Source organism: Siphateles boraxobius, unplaced genomic scaffold, assembly GCF_051911475.1.
Source record: "Siphateles boraxobius isolate OS27281-9 unplaced genomic scaffold, OSU_SipBor_1 130, whole genome shotgun sequence".
NCBI lineage: Eukaryota > Metazoa > Chordata > Actinopteri > Cypriniformes > Leuciscidae > Siphateles > Siphateles boraxobius.
In genome coordinates this window covers 25,126,795-25,150,334 of record NW_027508734.1, presented here as the reverse complement: position 1 = coordinate 25,150,334, position 23,540 = coordinate 25,126,795, and the positions used below count along the sequence as shown (strand labels likewise).

General features: G+C 39.6%; 1 protein-coding gene across 4 annotated transcripts; it reads right to left on the bottom strand.

Moving 5' to 3' along the window:
* Nucleotides 1-3: 3 nt before the first annotated feature.
* Nucleotides 4-23,372, bottom strand: dpep2 (dipeptidase 2). Of its 4 annotated transcripts, XM_077228843.1 has the most exons (12): nucleotides 23,188-23,372; nucleotides 22,999-23,054; nucleotides 22,125-22,270; nucleotides 11,441-11,567; nucleotides 10,374-10,503; nucleotides 5,660-5,801; nucleotides 5,373-5,442; nucleotides 4,463-4,639; nucleotides 2,629-2,713; nucleotides 2,479-2,554; nucleotides 1,954-2,089; nucleotides 4-825 (listed from the first exon to the last, which is right to left on the bottom strand). In XM_077228843.1, the coding sequence occupies exons 3-12, from the start codon at nucleotides 22,259-22,261 to the stop codon at nucleotides 637-639; spliced, it is 1,269 nt and encodes a 422-aa protein (XP_077084958.1). In that variant the 5' UTR covers nucleotides 22,262-22,270; nucleotides 22,999-23,054; nucleotides 23,188-23,372; the 3' UTR covers nucleotides 4-636. The 4 variants fall into 4 exon arrangements, with proteins under 4 accessions (XP_077084958.1, XP_077084957.1, XP_077084960.1 ...); XM_077228842.1 differs by lacking the exon at nucleotides 22,999-23,054; XM_077228845.1 differs by lacking the exon at nucleotides 23,188-23,372 and having other exon boundaries at nucleotides 22,999-23,147.
* Between the last annotated feature and the right edge of the window lie 168 nt (nucleotides 23,373-23,540).

Here is a 23,540-nt window from a genome sequence, read left to right as displayed (position 1 = left end):
AAAATATTTATCATTTGCAGATAAATATAAGCATGCACTATGGCTCTCTGGTGCTTCCAAAAGATTAATTTCTAAGTTTGAGCAGTTCAACATGTCAACTTGCTCAGTGGTGTTTACTTATTGGTCCAAGGTAATAGGTGAAATGAGTGTTTGAGAAATGTATTCGGAAACAAATAATAACAATAATTACTGTTATAATAATACATTTGTTTATTAATAATAATAATAATAAATAAATAAAATCCTATTTAATGCTACTAATGCCACAAAAAAGAAACAGAACGAAAGAAACAAGTGCCTCTTACTGATATGCTATGGCAGTACAAGATAATGCAACAATGCAGATTGTTTGTTACTTAATTTTGTTATCTCATGAGCTGAACACAAAACTCCATTTTTTATTCATTACAGAAATGTCATCCGTACACTATAATAGTTTATTATTTTGCATAGCTAAAGTATGGTCGTCTTCAGAAACTGTTACCAAACAAGTTTCCAAAATTCCAAAGTCTCTTTGGACTTCAACTACTTGTCTTAAGATTTAAATCAAGTGTTAGAAAGGCAAACTCAAGGCAGTGTGTCGTAGAACATTTGATTTGTATACTGTCTCTGGAAGATTCATTGTCTTAATGTAGATTACAGTAACTGGATAAAAAGTATGAGAACCAAGGCGATAGCTCTTACAGGCATCAATGAAGCTTTTCCATTTCGATAGCTACTGTCGACCCTGACTGGTTTAGTCAGTATCACACGACAGCTGTTGTTTGCTTCCAAAAATGGGATTTCAACTTCGTTGGGTAAAGTGTATTGCATATCATCACGTACCTGGAGGGCAGGGGAAGAGAGAGAAAGAAAGAAAGAAAAGAAAGATGATTGATTTATTATTATTTATTTTTTTAAAGGTGTTTTGAAACTTCCAAATATATAAAAAGATACAAATCTACAACCAAGTAAATATAAGTTATGAGAAGACAGGGTTTTTTTTAGCTTGTGGAAGTGATATGTAAGGCTAATGGAGAAAACAGTTTGCATTGGTTGCGGTTCAAACTAAGTGCAGCTAGATTACATCTCTTCAGACTGAATGTGCAGAACCATTGCAGTGACATTTGGAGGAAGCTTATCACACCTTATCTAGAAGAGCATGGTAAGGTGTGATATGTATATGTATATTATTTCTGTCATGGTATATGATCTGTTTTGGAACGGTTCACTAATAACCAGGGATAGGGGGTAATAGGAGAGACAGATTTGAGATGTAATGCTCTTTTGAAGAGGAAGTTGCAATAACAACTTTAATTTCACAGAAGGGGTCAGCTGACAGTGGATGATGAGAAAATATAGTTGTTGTTTCTTTGTACGTGGCTGTAATGAGTGTAGGTCTTAAGTTCGCAGTGTTTAGATAAATTAATGGGAATCATTGTGTGTAGGAGTTACACTAGGAGTGTAAAGATCACCATTGTAGTAGAAGGAAGGAAGAGGCAGAGGAATAAGATAATTAAGAATGCGTACAAAAAAAGCTCAGGCAGTGATTTGGCAGGACTGTCTTTTGAAGTTGCCTAGTGCCAAAAAAAAGAAGTAGTCAAGAAGAGAAAACCTTTAAAGAGTTAAAAGCTTTGCTATATTCACAGAAAACCAAAAAGAGATTGACAAGTGCTGACTGTGACCAAATATAAAATAATTAGAAGTCAGGAAGGCCTGTTACATCATACATATATTTATTAGTACATAAGTACACTACGCTCTTAAAAATAAAGTTTCTTTACTGGCATTGATGGTTCCATTAACAACCTTTTACATTCATGGCAAAACTTTTCATTTCACAAAAGGTTCGTTATAGTGGAAAAGGGTTCTTAAGATAATTAAAATGTTCTTCACACTAAGGAAAAAAAAAGTTTTTTAAGAGCTGTTCACTAAAAGGTTCTTAAGGGGAAATTAGAGAAATGATTTCCTGACCTTCTCAACCTTTTGGAACACTCTAAGGAAGTTCAGTCTTAGCACTCCTGCCAGCTCTTCCTCACTCCAGTTCCTTGATATCAGCTCCTCAATTAGTGCTGGATATTTGGAGACATCCTCAAGCCCTTGAGGGAATCTGTGAAAACACAGGCACACTTTAATACAATCAAACATTTATTTAAGGGGCACAAGCCACGCGGAATCAGTATGCTTTTCTTTGTGATTCTTAGGGATATGCGTGGAAATCTTTGGAATGAATTTAAATATTGTAAAATGTGTTTAATGGTGCTGAGAGTACTACAGTCTTATTGGTAGATGAAAACATTATCGAATCAGTCAAATATCTATAAATGGGCATGCAAGGGGTGTAGCATATGTAAAACAGTTTTGTTTAAATTCGGCAGAAATCTGATGTTTTCTGAAGAATACTGCAAGCATGGACTCCGTAGAGGCACGTTAGCAAAGAAGTGTGCATTTAATGCAGAAGATTTCTGTAGCGTAAATATAGATGAAATGTTTACTTGCCCTTGTGCTCCATCAAAATCTGCTCCAATCCCAATGCTTTCAGTGCCAATCACATGTTTTATATGATCAAAATGATCTAAAAAAAAAAAAAGTTTATAATTAATAAATTTTTTATTAAAAAAAAATAAAAAATTGTGTCTGTCGTCTTACCAGCCACAACAGACACGTTTGTGGTATTTGAACATGCTACAAAACTTCTGTAGAAATTCACCATGATAAGCCCGCCATTCTCTTTCTAGAAAGAAAGCAAAGTTTGTCCTTTTCATAATATACAGGTTTATAAAAGTAGAAAGAGTACAATTTACACTATTGTCTTTTTTAGTAAGTAAAATTTTGAGATTTGGAAACTGGAAAAAGCCCTAATCGGACAGGACTAGTTTTTTAAATGACATTCGAGTAACAATTCTTATCACCTGATGTCGGAATTCGCAAACTGATTCGGCGGAACTAACATCTCGGTTCATTTCTAGATGTGGGCATTACATAAGTTCATCTGCTGTGCTTGGCTGTATCACGCATGACATTTGTCTTTTAATGAATTATTTATTGATATAATTTCCATTTATTATGAAAACCCAATATAAATAAACTTCACATAAGTTTATAGAAGTGGCTGTTTATAATAAACACATACTGTAAGTGAGCAGGGAAATCTCGATTTATCAATTTTGTAATTTATTTTTTTGTTGGAATATATTGCAATGAAACCACGCGGAAGACTGGTGCGGAAACAGTTTCTCAGGAAGGTAAAAAACAAAACAAAGGAGAATTAAAATTATTAAAATTGCAAAGTATGCCTGTAAAAAAAAATTATCTAACATCCTCAAGGAAATCTAGTCCTGTCCACATAGAGCTTAAAGGAGTATTTCACTTTAAAATGAAAATTACCCCATGATTTACTCATCCTCAAGCCATCCTACTGTAGGTGTATATGACTTTCTTCTTTCAGACGAATACAATCAGAGAAAAAAAAAATCTCCTGGCTCTTCCAAGCTTGATAATAGCAGTGAATTGCTTGAAGCTCAAGAAAGTGAATCCATGCATCATAAATGAACTCCACACGGTTCCGGGGGGTTAATAAAGGCCTTCCGAAGCAAAGCGATGAGTTTATGTAAGAAAGATATTCATATTTAAAACTTTGTATAGTAAAATAAATAACCTCCGGCCAAACGAACATACAAATTGGACTTAAGTGTAAAGCACAACTTGTGCAAGTAATGCAATGTACTGCTGATATTTATACTACGCCATGACGCACTACGCTACTTCTGACGTCACAAGTTGCGCAAGTTGCGCTTTATACGCAAGTAGATTGCTATAGCAAAGTTCAGGGAAGGAGGCGGGAACCGGCGAACAATCAAAATATACTTTATTTAAGATTAAAACAAACAAACCAAAATACCGCCAGCAGCCCCTCACGGATGACTGCTGGCTAAAGTAAAATACAAATACAAAGACAAAACAACTAAAATACAGGCCTGTTCCTCTCTCGATCATCAACGTCGTCGCTCCTCCTTTATGCTTCCGCTCCTCCGTGAGAGATGCGAGACCGGTGTGCTTCACAGGTGTTGCTCATTAGCAATCGCACCACCGGCCTCGCGCCGTTCTCTCATGTCCCTCGGACGTCCCTCGCCACAACTGCGTATGGCCGCTAGGCCAGAAGCTAGAAGTTTAATTTGTAACGTTAAATATGCATATTTTTCTTACTCAAGCTCATCGCTTTGCTTCAGAAGGACTTTATTAAAGCCGTGTGGAGTTAGTTTATGATGGATGGATTCACTTTTTTGAGCTTCAAATTGTTGGTTGCAATTCACTGCCATTATCAAGCTTGGAAGAGCCAGGATATTGTTTAATATTACTCAGATTGTATTTGTCTGAAAGTAGTAAGTCACATACACCTAGGTTGGCTTGAGGGTGAGTAAATCATGGGCTAATTTTAAAGTGAACTACTCCTTTAATGTAGCAAACCAAACAACAGTCTCACCAGACGGAGTAGCAGGTCATCTGGTACATTGCGAGTATTGTTACAGATAGCATAGGCTGACGAGTGGCTGAAAATAACTGGAGCGGTAGAATGGTTTAACACTGCTCTGGCTGTCTCCCAGGAGCTATGGGACAGATCAACCAGCATTCCCAACCGGTTCATCTCATTCACCACTGCCTGGGGTGAGTAGGTAAAGATAGACATTAGGAAATGGTTAAATTCATTAATTACTATTGCAAAGCAGTCGATTCTGATCCATTAAGTTCAATTCAAGTCAGTGTAAATTTGTATGATGTACATCAAACTTAATCAGTGCCAAAGTGAATTTCACTGCAAAATATGTAGTGATAATTCTTGTTACACTTCAAGAACAAGTATATGCATCATAATTATGAAAACAGTAGATTCAGATTTTGAAGAGCTTGCTGAAGTTTTTCTAATGTACTTGATTAATATGACACAATAGGTTAATTGTCCACAACAACATAATGATGTTTTAGTCTTTCATATAGCCTAGGTAAAAAAAAGAAGCAGCAATTTTAGTATACATATGCTCACAATATTTTTTTAAGAACAATGAACTACTGCACAAACAGGATATAAAAATCATGATAGTGAATATTTTCTGCAAGATCTAAGGCATTTTTTAGCCAAAAAAAAAACAAAACAAAAAACGTTGAGCTTCTACTATTTTTTGTCTCTAGTCTTTGGGTTCAAAAAGAGGACACAAAGCGATTTCCAAATATAGAAGTCAAAAGAGGCATATAATACAGGGTCATATTCCCCACTAAATACTCAACTGTCTGTAACTATTTCAAATTAAACGTCATCTTCTAAAATTACCTTGATCCACATCAATTTCATTTTATATTGATTCATTGACTCATATCCATCAATAAGAAAACCTTACCTTGCCAAATTCTGTCAAGCTGTTGCTCTTCCGCTGGTAAAATTGGTAAAAACTAGATGAGCTCTCAGCCCTACAAGTGACATTATAGAAGAAAGTTGAATAATTTAACTATATGAAACAGACCAAAAATAAAAAATAAATTAAATTAAATTCTGGGACAGTATCTAAAAGTATGCAGAACGTGTTACATTTGTGTTCCTCTCTCAATTCACTATTAATAAACTTGTTTTATGACTGTACACATTATTATTATTAGCATGTGTTGTACATGTATGGTGATTATTTACCATGGCGTGTTGCAGGTGTGTGTGAGGGCCATGGATCTTACTCCAAGCTGGTAGAACATGCGTAGTGCTGGTAAACTGCTGTCGATGGAGTGGCCTCCCTCCACACTGATGAGACATGTTATTTTTGTACTATTCCTCATTCCTTAAAACATGCACAAAAAATAACAATTGAAAAACACAAATATTTAAAACCATGTGTAATCCTTTTATTTTTATCTTCTCTCCAAATCAATAATAATCTGAGCTCAATGGACAGGAGTGTCCATTGTATAAAGAGGTGAACAGATTATGTACTGCGATCATGGCTGAGTACAGCTATAGCTGTTGCTAAAACAAGCACTTGCCATTTAGCTCAAGTCATCTGATGCAATTCAGTCTTCAAAAAACTATGTCCATTATCATGATGTCATGGTCGTAGGTCTTACTACAATATATTAAACAACATCTATTAATCCATATGGCTTTTTAATATAGTACTAGTTTTGGTGTGTGTGGCCTAAGTATTTCCTACATTGTGGAGAACAAAAGTCTTCACAAGGATTGTAAAACCTGAAATTATTGACATTGTGGGGACAAAATTTCAGTCCCCATTCCCCATGAGGAAAACCATTTACAAACCATACTAAATTGTATTTTTCCCCTGAAAATTTCTGTAAGGGTTAGCGTATAGAATGTAAAGTTGGTAGAGTATAAAAATCATGTCTATGGATAAAACAAGTCTTCATAAAAAATAAAAAAAAACGTGTGTGTGTCTTGAATTGATGATTGTTTGAAAGGTTAACCTCAGGAGTCCATTTTTGTTACAGTATATTTTGACTAACAGACATTGAGGAGTAAGTAGTAACTCATTCTTAATTTAACCCCATCATGTATAAACATTAAGAATATACATTTTCTGAAACTAACTCTTGCAGACACTTCTATATACTACCGTTCAAAAGTTTAGAGTCAGTAGAAATTAATACTTTTATTCAGAAATTATGCACTGAATAAATCAAAAGTGACAGTAAATCTTTTGTATTTTTTTTTTAAATTGAGTAATCCATGCTGAAAATTCAGCTTTGGAATAAAGGAAAATTCAGCAAAGGGAATAAATTACATTTTAAAATATATTTAAATAGAAAACAGTTGTTTAGACTGTAATCATATTTCCCAATATTATTGTTTTTACTGCATTTGATCAAATAAATGCAGCCTTTGTGAGCATGAGACTTTTTTCAAAAAAACGGTTTTAATATTTTACTGACCGCAAACCTTTGAACAGTAGTGTATGTGAAATGCAGTCCAGATGTTATACAGTGTTACATATGGCATGCATTGGTCCAGTCATGTTGAGTGAGGATATCCTCAGGCAGGTAGCTGTGAGTTCATGTAAAACGTGTTGCAGCAGCATGCAGACATAGGCAAGACACCTTGCGTGCCTATTGGCTGACCTGCGGCAACAGCAGCAGCCTATCGAGAGAGGCCCTGCGTGACGCCATATCCAATGGGGGCGTTTCACGCCCACTACGTCACATCCCGCCGAAATAGGCGTGACCTTGACCTATAAATATAGCTCGACAGGCTGATACAAACTGGTTTTTCCATCGCCGAAGTGAACCAGAGCATGTTGTAAACACGGCAAGATACGCAGTACTTGTTCCCTCTTCTAGAGAGAACTGAGGTTACGTTGGTAACAGAGTACGTTCTCTTACGAGAGGTTCTCTCGTACTGTGTAATATCTTACGCTATGGGGAACACAGTGTAAAACGCTGTGCCAACTGGGATCCGACACCAAAGTCCCAAGGGCAGTAGCCCGGGGCTCATATAGTGTATAATCACCATAGGCTCAGAGAGAGTCAGGGAAGAGAGGCTAGAAGCGTCATTCCCCATAAAAAGCATCCCACGGGAGCGAACCATATTAACAGTGTACCACGCAGTCAGGGTGAAAAACGTTCAGCCTGAATTGGGTAGCAGTACGGGTCTATCAATACCCGTGGGGTTGTTCTATCGATCAGTGAGCGATGCAAAAGCAAAATTCAGCATTCTGAGCCGGCACAACGAGGCAGACAGTGCTGATTCCTAGACCGACAGAAGCTTAGCCTGTAAGGCGGGAACCTCTAGGTTATAAAAGCTTATGAATATAGACGGCGAGGCCCAGCCTGCCGCCGTACAGATATCCTGCAGGGTAATCCCGCTATACCACGCCCACAACAAGGCCACGCCTCTCGTGGACCAAGCAGGGCCAGACGTGGGCCAGCACATCCCTGCTTTTGGAGAAAGACTTCGGACGGTGAGCGTTTTCTTGGGACGCGAACAGGTCCACCTGCGCTCTGCCGAATGTCTCCCACAGCAGTTGGATCGTCTGCGGGTGCAGCGACCATTCTCCTGCTGGAACATTGTTTCTGGACAGTCTGTCCGGCCCCAGATTCAGGTGACCAAGCACATGCACTGCTTTCAACGAAAGAGTGTACCAGAAAATACACTCTTTTTGAGATTTATCAGGGTCACCGTAAAAATGGCGTTTGTGTGCAGGCAAGTGGGCTGTGGTACCCGCCTGTTTACTGCTAAATACACTGGAACAGTCGCATTGTTTGGAACTGAACAAGCAAGAAGTTTTGGTGAAAATCCGGCCGCAGCGGGATTTGAACACCGTCGTTTTCCTAGGGAGGCTAGGAAGTTTTTGAGACCTCGGGCTTTATCTCAATCCTTGGGCGCGGCCCGCGGCCAGCAGAGCGTGGTCTCTGGTCCCGGGCCTGGCGGCGCTGAGAAGCGGTGGCGGGGGGCGGAGGCTGCTGCTGGGAGCTCCGAGCAGAAGGCTGTTTTGAGCGACCTGGTGCGGAACTAGGGCGCTTCGGCAAGAAGTGCTTCATTGCCTCTGACGTCTTCTGAACCTCGACGAATTTGTCCACGAAATCCTTGACGGCAGATCCAAAGAGGCCAGCTGAGGAGATGGGCGCGTCGAGGAATGCAGAGCGCTCCGAGTCCGTCATCTCCGATAACGTCAGCCATAGATGTCTCTCAGCCACGCTGAGAGAAGCCATGTTTCGCCCAATGGCCTTTGCAGCAGATTTCGCAGCGCGTAGAGCCAGGTCTGTAGCGCTTCTTAAATCCGGCACGCTGATAGCTTCTGGTCCTTCCTCGTCCATGTTACGGAGAAGGTCGGCCTGGAAGATCTGCAGTATGGCCATAGTGTGCAGTGCTGATACAGCCTGCCCAGCGGCGGTGTAAGCGCGACTGTGCATGGCGGAAGTCACGCGGCAGGCTTTACAGGGTAGCACCGTCTGAGCACGCCGTCCAGTAGAGGGCGGGCAAAGATGGGCTGCTACAGCTGCTTCCACTGGAGGAAGAGAGAGGTATCCTCTGTCTTTCGCACCGTCCACCGTGGAGAATGCTGCAGAGACAGAGGTACGCATTCTGGCCGAGAAGGGGGTGTTCCAGGACTTCGCGACGACTTCGTGAAGCTCAGGAAGAAAAGGTGCGGGCCTAGACTGTGATGGGGCGCGGTCCTTTTGCAGGAAGCATTCGTCCAGTTGGTTGCGCGCAGGCTGCGCGGGAGCCTCCCACTCGAGGCCGAGGTTGTCGATGGCCTGTGAGAGCAGACGCATCAGCTCTGATTCCATGCCGGCCTGTTTTCCTTAAGGCTCGCGGGCAGAGGGGAGGAGGTCCACAGAGCTCGCTCATTCGTCACTGTCCGAAGCCAGGATAGAGCAGCAGGCCTCGGCTGTCTCGTCGATCTCAATGGCGGAGGCGGCAGTGGACGGCGGCCGTTGTCCGTCGGTGAGCGACTCGAGCGATGTCGTTGAAGCTGGTGGGCAAACCAGCGAGCTTTGGCGGCCAGGAGAAGGGTTGGGGGCGCGTTGAGCACGCCGCTTCTTGTGGCGCGGCACTACAGCTGGCAGAAGTGCAGGCTCCGAGAAAGATGCCAGGCGAGTCCTCAGAGTCACCATAGGCATCAGCTCGCAATGAGGCCATCCGCCGTCAGCGAGCGCAAGAGTCACGTGATCCTCACCAGGCAGGAAACGCAGATGACATGGCGGTCCCCGTCGTTGAGTGCGGCTCGGCACGAGCCACAGGAATTAGGCATCTTGAAAAAGATGCTAGCTCTTTAAGAGAGAGAGAGAGAGAGAGAGAGAGAGAGAGAGAAAATGTGAGTCACGGCAGCGAACACACACTCTCAGCAGAGGTAAAAGGATAGAACGCCGGAAAGCGTAGCAGGTACGACAGCTGAAGGCGGCGAGGTGAAGGACAGCGGCTTCAGACTCAGAGGCTCGTCCCGCAGAAGGTTTGTTCTCAAACGGCGCAGCTTCTCACTCTGGATCCAGCGATGCGTGAGCTTCGCTGAAGAGATGAAAAATCAGTTTGTATCAGCCTATATTTATAGGTCAAGGCTACGCCTATTTCGGCGGGACGTGACGTAGTGGGCGCGAAGCGCCCCCATTGGATATGGCGTCACGCATGGCCTCTCTCGATAGGCTGCTGCTGTTGCCACAGGTCAGCCAATAGGCACGCAAGCCGTCTTGCCTATGTCTGAATGCTGTTGCAAGTTGCAACACGTTTTACATTAATTCAAAATTAAGGATAATTTTTGGCTTCAATATCTCATGGAAAAGAGGTTTTCCCCATAGCATAAGATATTACGCAGTACGAGAGAACCTCTCGTAAGAGAACTTCAGAATGTTCAGTCACAGCAAAGTGAAAAAAATATTTTTTGTCAGGTCGAAGGTGGTAGTACCTTCAGCTGTAGTAACCAGTTCCAGCTCTGGGTTTTCAGTACATACACGATGAATTACATCAATCTGTTCCAAGGTCAGTCTGACAGCATCCTTATCCTGAGCCGTGCACAACACGTACGCTGCAAAAACCTGACAAATATCAAGGGCTTATTTCTCTGGAACAAAGTTGCAAAAAAAAGGCAATCTGGACACTCACTTGTGGGCCCAAACTGTTCAAGGAATCATTAAGTTTAAGAAAGAGTAGTGTAACAACACTTTTTTGAACAATTGGTGGTTCAGTGAAAATAATAACATATTAAAGAAATGTACATTGTGCGTACATCTACGCACCCCTATTAAAAACAGCTGTTTTTTGTGATGTAAAAAAAAAAAAAGATAAATCATATCACAACTTTTGCTCCTTTAATATAAAAATGACATCTGGAATGCCAATGATAACAAAAGTGGCACATTTCAGAGTAAAATAACTAACTGCATAGGTATGCACACCCCTGAACAAATACTAAGTTGAAGCACCCTTTGACTATTATTCTGTAGCACTTATTCTGTTAGGATAGATGTCTATGAGCTTTGCTCATCTTGACTTTGAAATATTTTCGTACTCTTACTGTTAATTTGCTTCAGGTCCCCCCAGAGAGATTCTATAGGACTCAGGTCTGGGCTCTGGCTGGGCCATTCCAAAACATTAAATCTTTGCTGAAGCCATTCTATTGTTGATTTACATGAGTTTCAGAGTAGAGTGGAGTTTAAGACAATATAATGTCTATTAGTGTGAGGGGAACTAAATTATAGGTGTAAGGAGTAGTTCAATAACAAATTATTTAGTATACAGTTAGTGTGAAATTCTACAAACCTAATAATTATATATTTCTTATAAAACTGTACAATTTAGAAGCTGTGTGTGAATTTGGGGAGTTTGTGGAAGAACGACTTTGAGCATCAGGCTCAGCACTTGATCGGTGTCTATAACTAGGCAATACACACAAACACCCACAAATTGCAGTGGGTAGCAAATCTAAGTACAGGATATTTAAATATATAAATTAAAGTCGGGATCAGAAATTACCTGCCCTCCAACATGACCAGCAGTGAGGCGACTGATATCTGTAGCCACATGAGGAATGTTGTGCATATTGATCAGGCTGAGTTTGTTTCTATAAATTATTCTTAGACGTAGTGCAAGGTCATTATGTCTGAGTAAAGAGAAAGAGAAGCAGTGTGAAATAAAAAGACATTACAGCACCATTTTAATAGCAGGGGTTGTACTTGTTTGTTTGATAATTACATCTCTCTCTGTGATAATAATTTGCCATTCAGGGGCGTCACCAGGCCCAATTTGGGAGGGCTTTGGCCTCCCTAAATTTCCATCAATCAAAATTTGCTATCAACTCCATAATATGTACACTCATTATTGATTGCCTCAGCCCCCTTTAAACTAATAGGAAAAAAGATGGTTTTCCAACCACTGCGTTAACCCCACATCACACTGTTGTTTTCCTCCAGCAAAAATGGAGCACACCCATGAAGGCATACTTTAAAAATGTATCATGATGCCATTTTCATTTGAAAATTAAGTTCACGTTTTTTCAATTGGCAAATTTAAAAAAATAAAATAAAAAAAGCCTTTTTAGGGGACCTACAAGACTTTGTGACTTTTCCTACTCTTGCTATACTTCAGCACAATGAAATTGTAAAAATTGTTATAATATTCATTTGATAAATTCAAAAGCAAATTATAAAGAACTATAAAAGGGAGTGGAAATGGCCAATGAGTGGTCCTCTGCAGCCATCTACTGGCTATATTGGTAATTCATGTCATTTTCATATAAAAAGTGTTTGTTTTCCACCAGGTTACAAATATCTCCACTAAGGGTACATTTACAAGGCAACGGTGTGATAAAAAAAGGTAGCGTTTCTTCTTTGTACAGATGACAACCTTATCAAAATGATCCCCATTCGCACGGATCCGCAAAAACAACTAATAACGCTGTATTATGCATGACAGACAAGTGGTTGGTGATGTCACTTTGTAAAGAAAGACTACGCACCTGTGCATTCTTTTACTAAAGTGCACTCAAGCCGAACGAACATGCCTATAGAGTCAAATTACATAATTATCATTTTTTTGTTCGATTTTCATTCTAAAGATATTAATCTTGATAATACTGTATTATTACTTTTTCTTCTATGTAAATTTCATTTTCACAAAGCCAGTCAGAAACATTTACTGTGTTATACATTTCTTATATTTTCTAGATAAATACAAGAGAGGCAGGAGAAATCATAAACCAGTGCTTGCAGTTTTATTTTAACGAATGTTACACTCAAACTCTACAGCAGGGGTCTCCAACCTTTTTTCATTTGAGAGCTACTTTTTAAAAAAGATAGTGGCCGAGAGCTACTCATGTAGGCTAATACAATACTTAAATCTCTTAAATAATGTCTCATAACTCTCATATTAACAACTAGTTTTTGTAGAACGATATGTCACCCTTAAATGTCAGAGAAAAGAACAGAATCAGAGATTAATTTTTTTAAATAAAATTGTACTTTGCATATTATACTGTAAAAACACATAATTATAGGCTAGTTGATTTTACAGTGCATCTTAACTAGAGATGAAATGGCATGAAAATTTCATGATTATAGTGACCAAATTGATCACGGTTATCACAGAATCCTGTTCAAAAAGTACTAATACTACACAATAAAATCAATTCACCAAGGTTTATGTCGAAAAACAGCAAATAACAAATATAATTAGAATTCATTTGCACTTTTTGTTTACATAAACAAAATAATAACATTAAAAATGATGGTCAGATTTTAAAGGAGTGTCTTGCGACATGTTATCTACTAACATGTAGCCTACAAGTTAAAATAAAGTTTTGACAAAAAAAAGATTTATAAAAAGCTTGCATATTTCAGCCTTAAGATCATTTTTATAAAAAGAATGAGTCAAAAAAGATAAATTACTGACGTTCACAATGCACATTAGCTTATCTTTCATCATTAATAGAAAAATTCAGTCCGATTTTCCCGTGGCGTCTGTCGTTGCTATGCAACCATGCACTACGCTCTCCACAATGACAAAGAAGTTTTAGTAGCTAATGGATTTTTCATCTCGCTGCGCCTGGAAAAAATGAGCGCGTCGCTTCAATTATGAGCTTCCTACATTTGAAATAACAAACTTGAGCACAATCAGGCCACGAGCTACTGGTAGCTCGCGAGCGACGTGTTGGAGACCCCTGCCATAGACCATTGGCAACCGCAATGCTAGCTCCACAGATGAGGCATACAGCTTTATCTTTAACGTTAGTGAAGAGGAATTCTGTTTCCCACTCCTGGTTAAAATAATAAGTCGTATTCTTTTTTGCATGACCTGCATCATCAGCCATAATTAATCTTTTTTTCTTTTTTATAGTTCAATTTATCTTATGCATGTACCGTCTGCCCGCGACCGCCTCAACTCACAGAAGTTACGTTGCGTTTTTTTTTTTTTAAACCTCCTCGACGTGCAGATTCTAAATATTTCAAATTATTTTATTATGTTTTAATGGTATATGAAATGTTACCATTAGTAATTTTCTCATTTTATGCCATCATAAATAATAATAAAAAAAAAGCAAAATGAAAGATTACAATTCAGGCTATTTATAGAACGTGCTCGGCGGGCGACTCAGAGACTCCATGCGGGCTACCATGTGCCCGCGGGCACCATGTTGGAGACCAGTGTTTGTGTAAAACAATCACATAACATAGAAGGGTAAAAGTAAACACTGAAAGGTAAAATTGCATTTCGTAAATACACAACATATTCCTCCCTCCTAAATTTGTAGTTGGAAAAAAAAAACATTACTTCAACAGTAACATTTTCTTTTAGCTTCAGATGCATACAATATCCAGAAGATAACAAATCTTTTTAATATATTTTATTACTAACTAGGGAAAGAGGGTAGATTACCTCTATTCCCGGACATAACCCAGGGGATTATTCTGCCCCATTGTTGTGGGTTTGTCACTAACTAGAGTGCCAGTCTATTTGGAGGTCGACGTTCTATTTTAGGATATGGCCGAACAGTAGGTACATCACAGTTACAGTCTCTTTCGCAGGGGTTTGGGTTGCCGGGCACTGACTGACTTGTATCTGGAATGGTCTCTTTCGCCTCACTTGGTAGAGTCTCAGTCTGTGCATTCTCGAGGGTTGGTGTGAAAGAATTCTCAGACCGATCATGGTATTCTGGAGCAAGGATCTATTGACACCTGTTATCTAAAGTTGTCACATGAATTTGCAGCTAATAACTGGTCTACATGCCTTTTCCAGATGAGATGACCATCAGCCAGTTCAACCATGTAAGACACTGGCCCTGTTTGTGCAATCACTACTGCTGGTAGCCATTTGACACCTTTCCCATAGTTACGAGCTAGCACTTTGTCTCCAGGTCTTACTTTTAGATGTCGTTCCATCTGAAGATGTTGTTGCGCTTGAACAGTCTGTTTTGTTTTCAGGGGTTTCAACTAATCCAAACGTGTGCGAAGTTGTCTTTTGAACAGTGGCGGCAGGAGACACTTTGGTGGTGGCATGGGGGGGGGGGGGGGGGGGGGGGGGGGTTGGTGGGGGTTCTGTAAGAAAGTAGAAAAGTGTTGAGGCATTGATTCAGTGATCCTTTACCCTGTGTCTACTCAAGAGCTTGCTTCATTGTCTGGACAAACCACTCAGCAATTCAGTTAGTGGACGGGTGATAAGGTGCTGATCAAATGTGTTGAATCCCGTTGGCCTTCATAAAAGTCTCAAACTCCTCTGAGACCAGCTGAGGCCCAATGTCACTGACAAGTTGCTGTGGCAAGCCAAACCGGCAAAAAATTAAAGGGCTTCCAGAGTTTTCATTGATGACGTGCATTTCATTACCTCAACCTCTGGCCATTTGCTGTGGGCATCAAGAAGAACTAAAAACATATGGTCTTCCAATGGCCCTGCAAAATCAGTATGGACTCTCATCCACGGTTCCTCGGGCCATTGCCTGGGGTGTAACGGGGCTGGTTGAGGGGAATTTTTCAGCTTTTGATATGCACTGCACATTTTTTGCTTTTTCTTCAATCTCAGAGTCCACACCTGGCCACCAAAGGTAGCTTCGGGCAATTTCCATCCGAACAACTCTACAGTGTCCAGAATGAAGTTCCTCCAGTACTCGTTGTCTCAATGGTGGTGGAATAATGACCCTTGAGCCCCACAGTAGACATCTAGATTCAACTGTAAGCTCATTTCTCCTGATCACATAAGGCCTTAGGAACGGAGACATTTCTCCCACTTCCCCTCTGAACACAAGATCCAAAACCTTGGACATCACTGGGTCAGTACGCGTGTGCTTTTTTTTTAACGGAGCTGCTGTTACAGGGGAATTGTCTACCTCTTTTAAATTGAAAATTTCTGCCTTTGCTGGTTCTGGATGTGTAGTGGGCAATGGCAGTCAGGAGAGCCTTGTCAGCATTAACATGAGGTTCCGATCTTCTGTACTTGATATCATACTGATGTTCAGACAGAAGGGGGGCCCAACACTGCATTCTTGCGGCAGCAAGTGAAGGAATAACTGAATGTGGGCCAAAGATGGAGGTGAGAGGTCTGTGATCAGTTAGGAGCGTAAATCTTCTACCAAACAAGAATTGATGAGATTTATTCACCTCAAAGACAATAGCAAGTGCCTCACATTCAATTTGGGCATAGTTACTTTCTGCCTTGCTCAAAGTTTGTGAAACAAAAGCAATGGGTTTTTCCTCACCCGATGGCATAATGTGTGACACCACAGCCCCGATGCCATAGGGCAATGAGTCACATGCCAGCTGCACAGGCAGAGCGGGGATGAAATGAGTAAGAGTTTCAGACTGGGCTAAGGCTGTTTTCACCTCATTAAAAGATTCTTCACATTGTTTAGTCCATTCCCACTTTTTGGATTCGTTCAGTAGCTCGTGCAACGGTTTCAGCCTGTTAGCTAGATTTGGCACACATTTCGTATAAGTCAACAACCCCCCAAAAAACAGAAGCTGACTGTGGAGCTGACGCTTCCCCTATTGCCTTTACTTTCGAGGGTTCCTTATGAAGTCCCGAACTATCAATCACATGGCCCAAATACTCAACAGAAGGGCAGAAAAAAAACACACTTGTCCTTCCTGACTTTCGGTCCAAAACTTTGCAGTCTCTGCAAGGTGGCTTCTAGGTTACTCAAATATTCCGTCTCATCCTTTCTGGTGATTAGCAAATCATTAAGGTAACACTGCACCCCGGTCAGCCCAATAAGAATCTGGTCCAATGCTCTTTGGAACAGTGCCGGCACCGAGGTAATCCCAAAGGGAAGCCGCTGATATTGGCACATCCCCTTATGGGTCTCAATGGTAAGAAGTTCTTTTGAGATCTTACGGGTTTACGGCATCTGCAAGTATGCCTGACACAAGTCAGTTTTACTGAACCGTTGGCCCCCAGCGAGACCAGAAAAAAGATCCTCAATACGAGGTAGGGGATACTGCTATGGGGTCAGAACCGGATTCACAGTCACCTTAAAATCTCCACATAGTCGAAGGGACCAGTCTTTTTTTATGACCGGCACAATTGGCGTGGCCCACGCAATACTTTTTTTTAGAATCCCTTGGAGTTTTTTGTTTTCACTGACCGGATGGACCTCTTGCCAATCCAACTTAATCCTCTCCAGCCAAGTCCTTCCTAGCAAAGGTGGGTGATTGCCTGCAATAATGTCCAGTGGTAGTTTCCTTTTTTGCATATTTAGCCTAGTTCAACCGTCACCTCGATTACCCCTTTAACAGGAACTCTCTCATCTGTGTAGGTCTTCAGTGTAATGTTTGATGGCTGAGGTGCGAGATGTGGCAGCTTTTCTTTGAATGTTCACTGACACCAGTGATACCACAGCTCCTGTGTCCACCTGCATCCATACTGGTTTACCATCTAGAAGAGTCACCCAATAGCCCTGTTCATCTCCTGAAACAGATAAAACACACAAGGCATCTTCTTCCTCAGATCCAGAATCACTCTGTGTGTGTCGGGCATTTTCCATTTGGTTCACATGCTTGTTTAAATTTCTGGTAATTTTTCTTTTTAGGTCCAGCATTTTTGCTTGGTTGTGCCTTTTTGTTTTTGCAGGCACGTTCAATGTGGCCTTTTTGTTTTTGCAGGCACGTTCAATGTGGCCTTTCTTGCCTCAATTTCTACAGTTCATGTCCTTGCATCAACAATCGTCAGGCTGGTGCCCAACTTTTCCACAGCGATAACATGGTTTATCGGAGTTAGACTTGTTCTTTGAATCAGCATACACTTTGTGCACATGGGTCGATGCACTTAGTTGTTGTGCCTCTTTTGCGGCCATTTCCATTGAAGTGCTTATCTCTATGGCCTTCTGTAAAGTTAAGTTACCTTCAGTTAGTAGTCATTTTTGTATAGCTTCACTTCGAAGACCACAGACAAACCTATCACGTATGGTGTCGCTCAACGATTGGCCAAACTCACAATGCTCGGATAATCGTTTCAACACAGCCACGAATTGAGATGGATTCACCATCTTGCTGATTTCTTTTATTAAAACGAAATCTCTCTGCGATAATCAGTGGTTAGGGTGAATAGTGGTCCTTGAGTAAGCCCACTATTTCCTCATATGATTTGTCGCCTGGTTTCTGTGGCTGAGTTAAACTGCGCAGCAGATTAAACGTTTTCACACCCATGACACTTAGAAATGTTAGCACAATTGTTTCATCTTTTATTTCGTTTGCCAGCACAAAGTAGTCAAAACGTTCAGTTTAAGCAATCCACTGCTCTACTGATTTATCAAATGGTCCAATACAACCAATTAATCCAGCCTTTTTTTTTTTAACTCACTCCTCTTTGTTTCAGTTTGTCAGCTGTTGTGATTCCTCCCTTTTTCTTGATCCGCGTTCCTTCATCAATTTTTTCTGTCTTTCACTCCATTTCCTTCCACCGAAGACAACTCGTTCGGTTCCAACTGTCGCAGCTGTTTACGGATTCGGCGTGCATCCACACTTACTCTCCCTCATGGAGAATGCCGTGGTCGGGGTCTGTAATCCACGCCGCGAACGTCTTTAGCCTTGAAACATCGACTAACGTTCAAAAACAACAAAACTTAGTGTAAATTGCAGGTTAAATTTTTCATGAAGATAATGCAATGTGCTTATTAAAAATAAAGATAAGAACCGCCCACCATTGTTTTGTATGTTTTTTTATACCAAAATGCTGAATATAATATGAAAAGTTGGTACTTTTTACACTCCCTCTCCCTTCCACTAGGCTGGGCGTGACGTCATAAAAGGGACTCCAAGCCTAGAGTTACCGTTAGTTTAACGGCAAGTAGGCTAGCAGTTATATTGGAGACCTAACTCAGCAAGCAAAAATGGTGTTGATGAATGAAATAACCCAATTGTAAACATACTCGTGTGTGCTGGCTATGAGATTACCGTGATTCTGCCTGAAATTAGTGTATACTATTCGCAAAACAAACAGGTTCTGGCAGCATGCGTCAAAACCAGGATGCTACGTGAGGCACGTCAGATTAATGGATTATTTGATGATCATTTTTACTTTGCACACCGTCTTAAAAATAAAAACCGACAGTACAGTATACAGTACTCATAACTTCGAATTTTTATTATAATTGTATTTCATATAATATACGATAATGTCATTTTTACTTGTTATATCAAATGTGATAATTGCTAGTACATTTAAAATATCAAAATATGCTCCCAATACAAATTTTAAATGAAATAACGATGTCATAATATTGTGAGATTTACACCATTATGGAAACAATAGAGAATGAATCGACATTCTCTGTGATCGATTCGCGCTTGGGTAGCATTTTTGGACAAGGCAGCACAAATTGTCTAAACACCGGTCGCGGCGCGGGTCGAGCTGTTTCCACTAAACTCCAAAACGCGTAAACCTCACGGCAGCACATACTCTCCACTGCTGATTCCATTGGGTGGCATAGTCCACACAAACACCTGTCAAACACAGCGATAGGGATATCGATCTCTTTTTTTCTTTCTGACAATGAGCATCGCTATTTAGTTGCGATTTAGCACACGCAATATCGCATTCTGTCTGCTGATGCCAGCAAAAGCGCCATTGTGCCAGTGCAGTGTGTGCATCTCTACAGCTCTGATTAGGACTACTAACACCATGTAATAAGTAAATAATGTCTTCAGTCGTTGTCCCTCCTTGCTATTCTACATGACGACAAGATTTTGAAAAGACTTTGGCTTGTTCCCTAATATTATCCGGGTTAGCACCAGGTTAACCTAGGCTAGCTCTAGCTACTCACCATGACACCTGGCCAACCCTCCAATCATTTTCCTCACACCAAGCATTGATAACTCTTTGAGGGCCATGATTTCTGGCAATTTCCTCCCCTCTCTCACGCCTGACTGGTTCAAAATTGTCCATAGTCAAGCCACAAACAGTAGGAATCTAGCAGAGTATGGGTTGCTACCACTGATCTATATAGAATTCTATATAGATCAGTGGTTGCTACTCCCTTTTATGACGTCAACACCCAGTTACGGTAAAAAACATGCTACCTTTGAAGAAACCCCAATAAATGTTACTTTAACGCATTTTAATACAGAAATTTTTAAATATTTACATATTGAGCACTATAATCTACAGATTAATTGGTTGTGGTGGTTAACCTGCAATTTACACTTTAACGTGGTACGAAGGGTCCTCGTCACCAACTTTGTTATATATTTCTTATATTTTCTAGATAAATACACGAGAGGACAGAGTAAGTATAAACAAGTGTTTGCCGTTTTATTTCAACGAATGATACTCAAACTCTACGGTGTTAACTTAGAACAATCACGTAACATAGGAGGGTATAAGGAAACACAGAAAGGTCAATTTGCATTTCGTAAATACACAACACACTGTAATTCCAATTTTAGGATGTTCTCTGATATAAAGTCCCTTTTCACTTCCTTTAAGAAAATGTCAAAACCTTCAAAACCTTCAAAACACAAAGGCTTCAATGGGTTTGTTGTAAGGAACCTTTAATTTTTCATGATGACAAAATGTTATAGTGTTAATTCATTCTTATAACCACTTGTGATGATGTCTTTTCTTTTTACAACATTATGTGCTTATTTTAACGAAATGCGTAAATGTCAAGTCATCTTCATAACAGAAGATACAATATAATACAACCATCTTCAAGATACAGTACAATCTTCACATGTATAAAGGATTGTCACCTTAACAACAGTCCTTTGTGTGGTGGAACAAGCAATGCTATATATACATATATGGTTAGCATCTTAATTTAATCTTTATTTTAACATTTTATTAGTATTATTGTCTAACCTGTATTATGACTGACATTTGAAGAATTGCTTGGTTCCTTTTTTGTAAGTCGTTTTGGATAAAAACGTCTTCTAAATATGTAGCTTAAATGCCTAAATCGTTTTTTTAGAAAATTTAGGAAATTATCCATTTTGACAAAATAAAGTTTAAACAATGCAATGGTTGAATCAGCCGACACAGACTGGGGGAGGGACCACAAATCTGTGAGTACAGTTTACAAACCTGTGGGAACGGATTGCGAAAGCGTGGGCACAGTTTATGAATTTGTAGATTGCCAAAACTGAAGGCACGGTTTACAAATCAGAGCACGGATTAGGAACTCCTGGGTACGGTTTATTAATCCGGGAGCACAATTTGTTAAACCGAGTGAACAGTTTAGGAATTTGTGAGTACGGTAACGGTTTATAAACTGAGGGGAAGGATTGCAAAACCGTTGCCACGGATTGTTTGTTTTTTTCTACAGGTGATCCTTTCATTTGCCAAAAAAACAAAAAAAACTATAGACTAAACACATAATAGCTTATGCATGTCCATGACATCACTGTTCTCACAGACTGCGTTTTTTTTTAGTTTACATGGAGATAAGAGTGTCGTTTTCAAAAGGTTGCATTTTCAGGCCACCAAAACGTCGTTGTCGTGTAAATGAATAGCCAAAAAACATAAAAGTCTTTAGTCTTTAACCGTTTTTAGTCAAAAACAGTGTCGTGTAATGTCGTGCATGGCACATTTTCCATGTTATCTATATGAATCAAAATGAGAAATGTAGATCTTCATTTAAGGTAATTATACTGCACAAATGTATTTAAAATAGTGTTTAAAACTACATATGTTTTTACAAGATTTTACCTTTTTCACCCGGTGATTTTGGACCTGTACATTTTAACTGATTGAGTGAATAATAGAGACAGAGAAACATCATGTGGAGTTATTTCGTTCTACTAAATAATGACCCAGCAGCTGATTGTGACATACATTTATTACCATTAGAGTAAGGCATTTGTGGGTTCTGATGAAACTTTGAATAATAGATTCATGTGCTGTTATTTTTTTATATAAATAGAAAACAAAAGGGAATGATTTAACATAGGACAGATTAATTATATTGCCAATCTAGACTATTAAATAAGGGTTGTCTATATTCTTAATAAATATAAATGAATAGGCTACTAGCTGGTCATTTAAAAAAATGTAAATCAATATCAACTTGATAGGTAGCGCAGGACCTACTGTATTGTTCATCTACACTACAAAAAAAATACACATACACACATATATATATATATATATATATATATATATATATATCATAAATCAGTTATGTTTAAAGTGCAGATTAAAAATACAAGTGAGTGAAAAATTGAAAAGTGAGTCCTACCCATCAATTAGTGGATATTTTGTCATTATATCCAGTGCTCTAGTGGTTTCGGATATTACTCCATGAAGAAGTGAGAGAAGGCTGCATATGAACCACTGTTTCCATGCGCCTCTGATGCCTCCTTTATACATTAACATCCTATGGTGCTGATAATAAAAAGTCAAATGATTTGCTACATTAAAAAAAAAAAAATCAGAATTTGCAAACTGACATGCACAAGTGTCAAAACTGTTCAAAAGAGCATGCGTTTATAAAAATTCCTAAAAGAAATACGTAAAGGGGAGACCTGGGCTAGTTGTCACATAGGGAGTTTGTCAAACTTCAGCTAGATTATAAAATCCATTATAAAGCTTTTTTTCTAGTTGCTCGTGCCAATTTCAAATGTGTCATTTAATTATTTTCATTGTTTTATTTATTTAAAGTTTTATCTTTATGAAAACATATTGTAACTTTCAGACTCCTGGAATCGATACACGTTAATATTAGACTCCTCCCCGGATCATAGGCTAATTACAACAAAAAAAAAGACTCAACTTTCCCCAGCAAACCCGCAGGCCAAATACTCAATTATCCATTTACATATAAATCCATATAAAAAAACGAAATAATAATAATAAAAACAATTATTAAAAAGGTGAGAGACTTTACAATTCCGATTACGAATTGTCATTTTATACAATTCACTGATAACATGTATAGCCCGAACAACGTGCTTTTCATGTTTCTAGCATTGAAACATGTTATGGAACATAAGTTATAGCTTACAAAAACTTGGTAGTAGTCTATAGCCTACTTTGTCAAACGTTTGTCAAGCCTAATGTAGGCTACTGCGATAACACGCCTCGCTACGAGTAGGCTAATGAACTATATTTACCTGCTAAACGGTGAAGATGTTCAACAGCTCTGTAATCTTCAATTTTGGGGTGAACCCTAAAAGCAGTGGACGCTAAAAGGTCAAACGGCTCAGTTATCCCCTACTCCGTTATGTCAAACTGAATTAAACACGCCTGAAATGTCCATTCGTAAAATACACAGTATATTATAAATACCACTAGCTACTCACCGAGTCAGGAGGCTTGCTTAAATGTAGCCTACTCATGGACGTGAAGGGATGTTAAATGTTGAGTGGTGTAATCTGTTTTTTTTCTTTTTTTTTTCTTTTTTTTTTTTTGCGGAACTTGCACGTGTTTCCCGCAGGGTTGCCAGGTTTGCGTAACAAAACCAGCCCAATTTATATTCAACACCAGCCCAATTTATATCCAAAACCAGCCCAATCATGTTCCGGGGGTACCCCGAAAAAACTTAAGTAGAAATCTTTGTGCTTTGGCCATTATGCAATGTCGTCCCATTTCTTAGTTGGCACACAAACACTGACATAATACACTAGCCTTATTTGTCAAAACAATAAAACTAGTT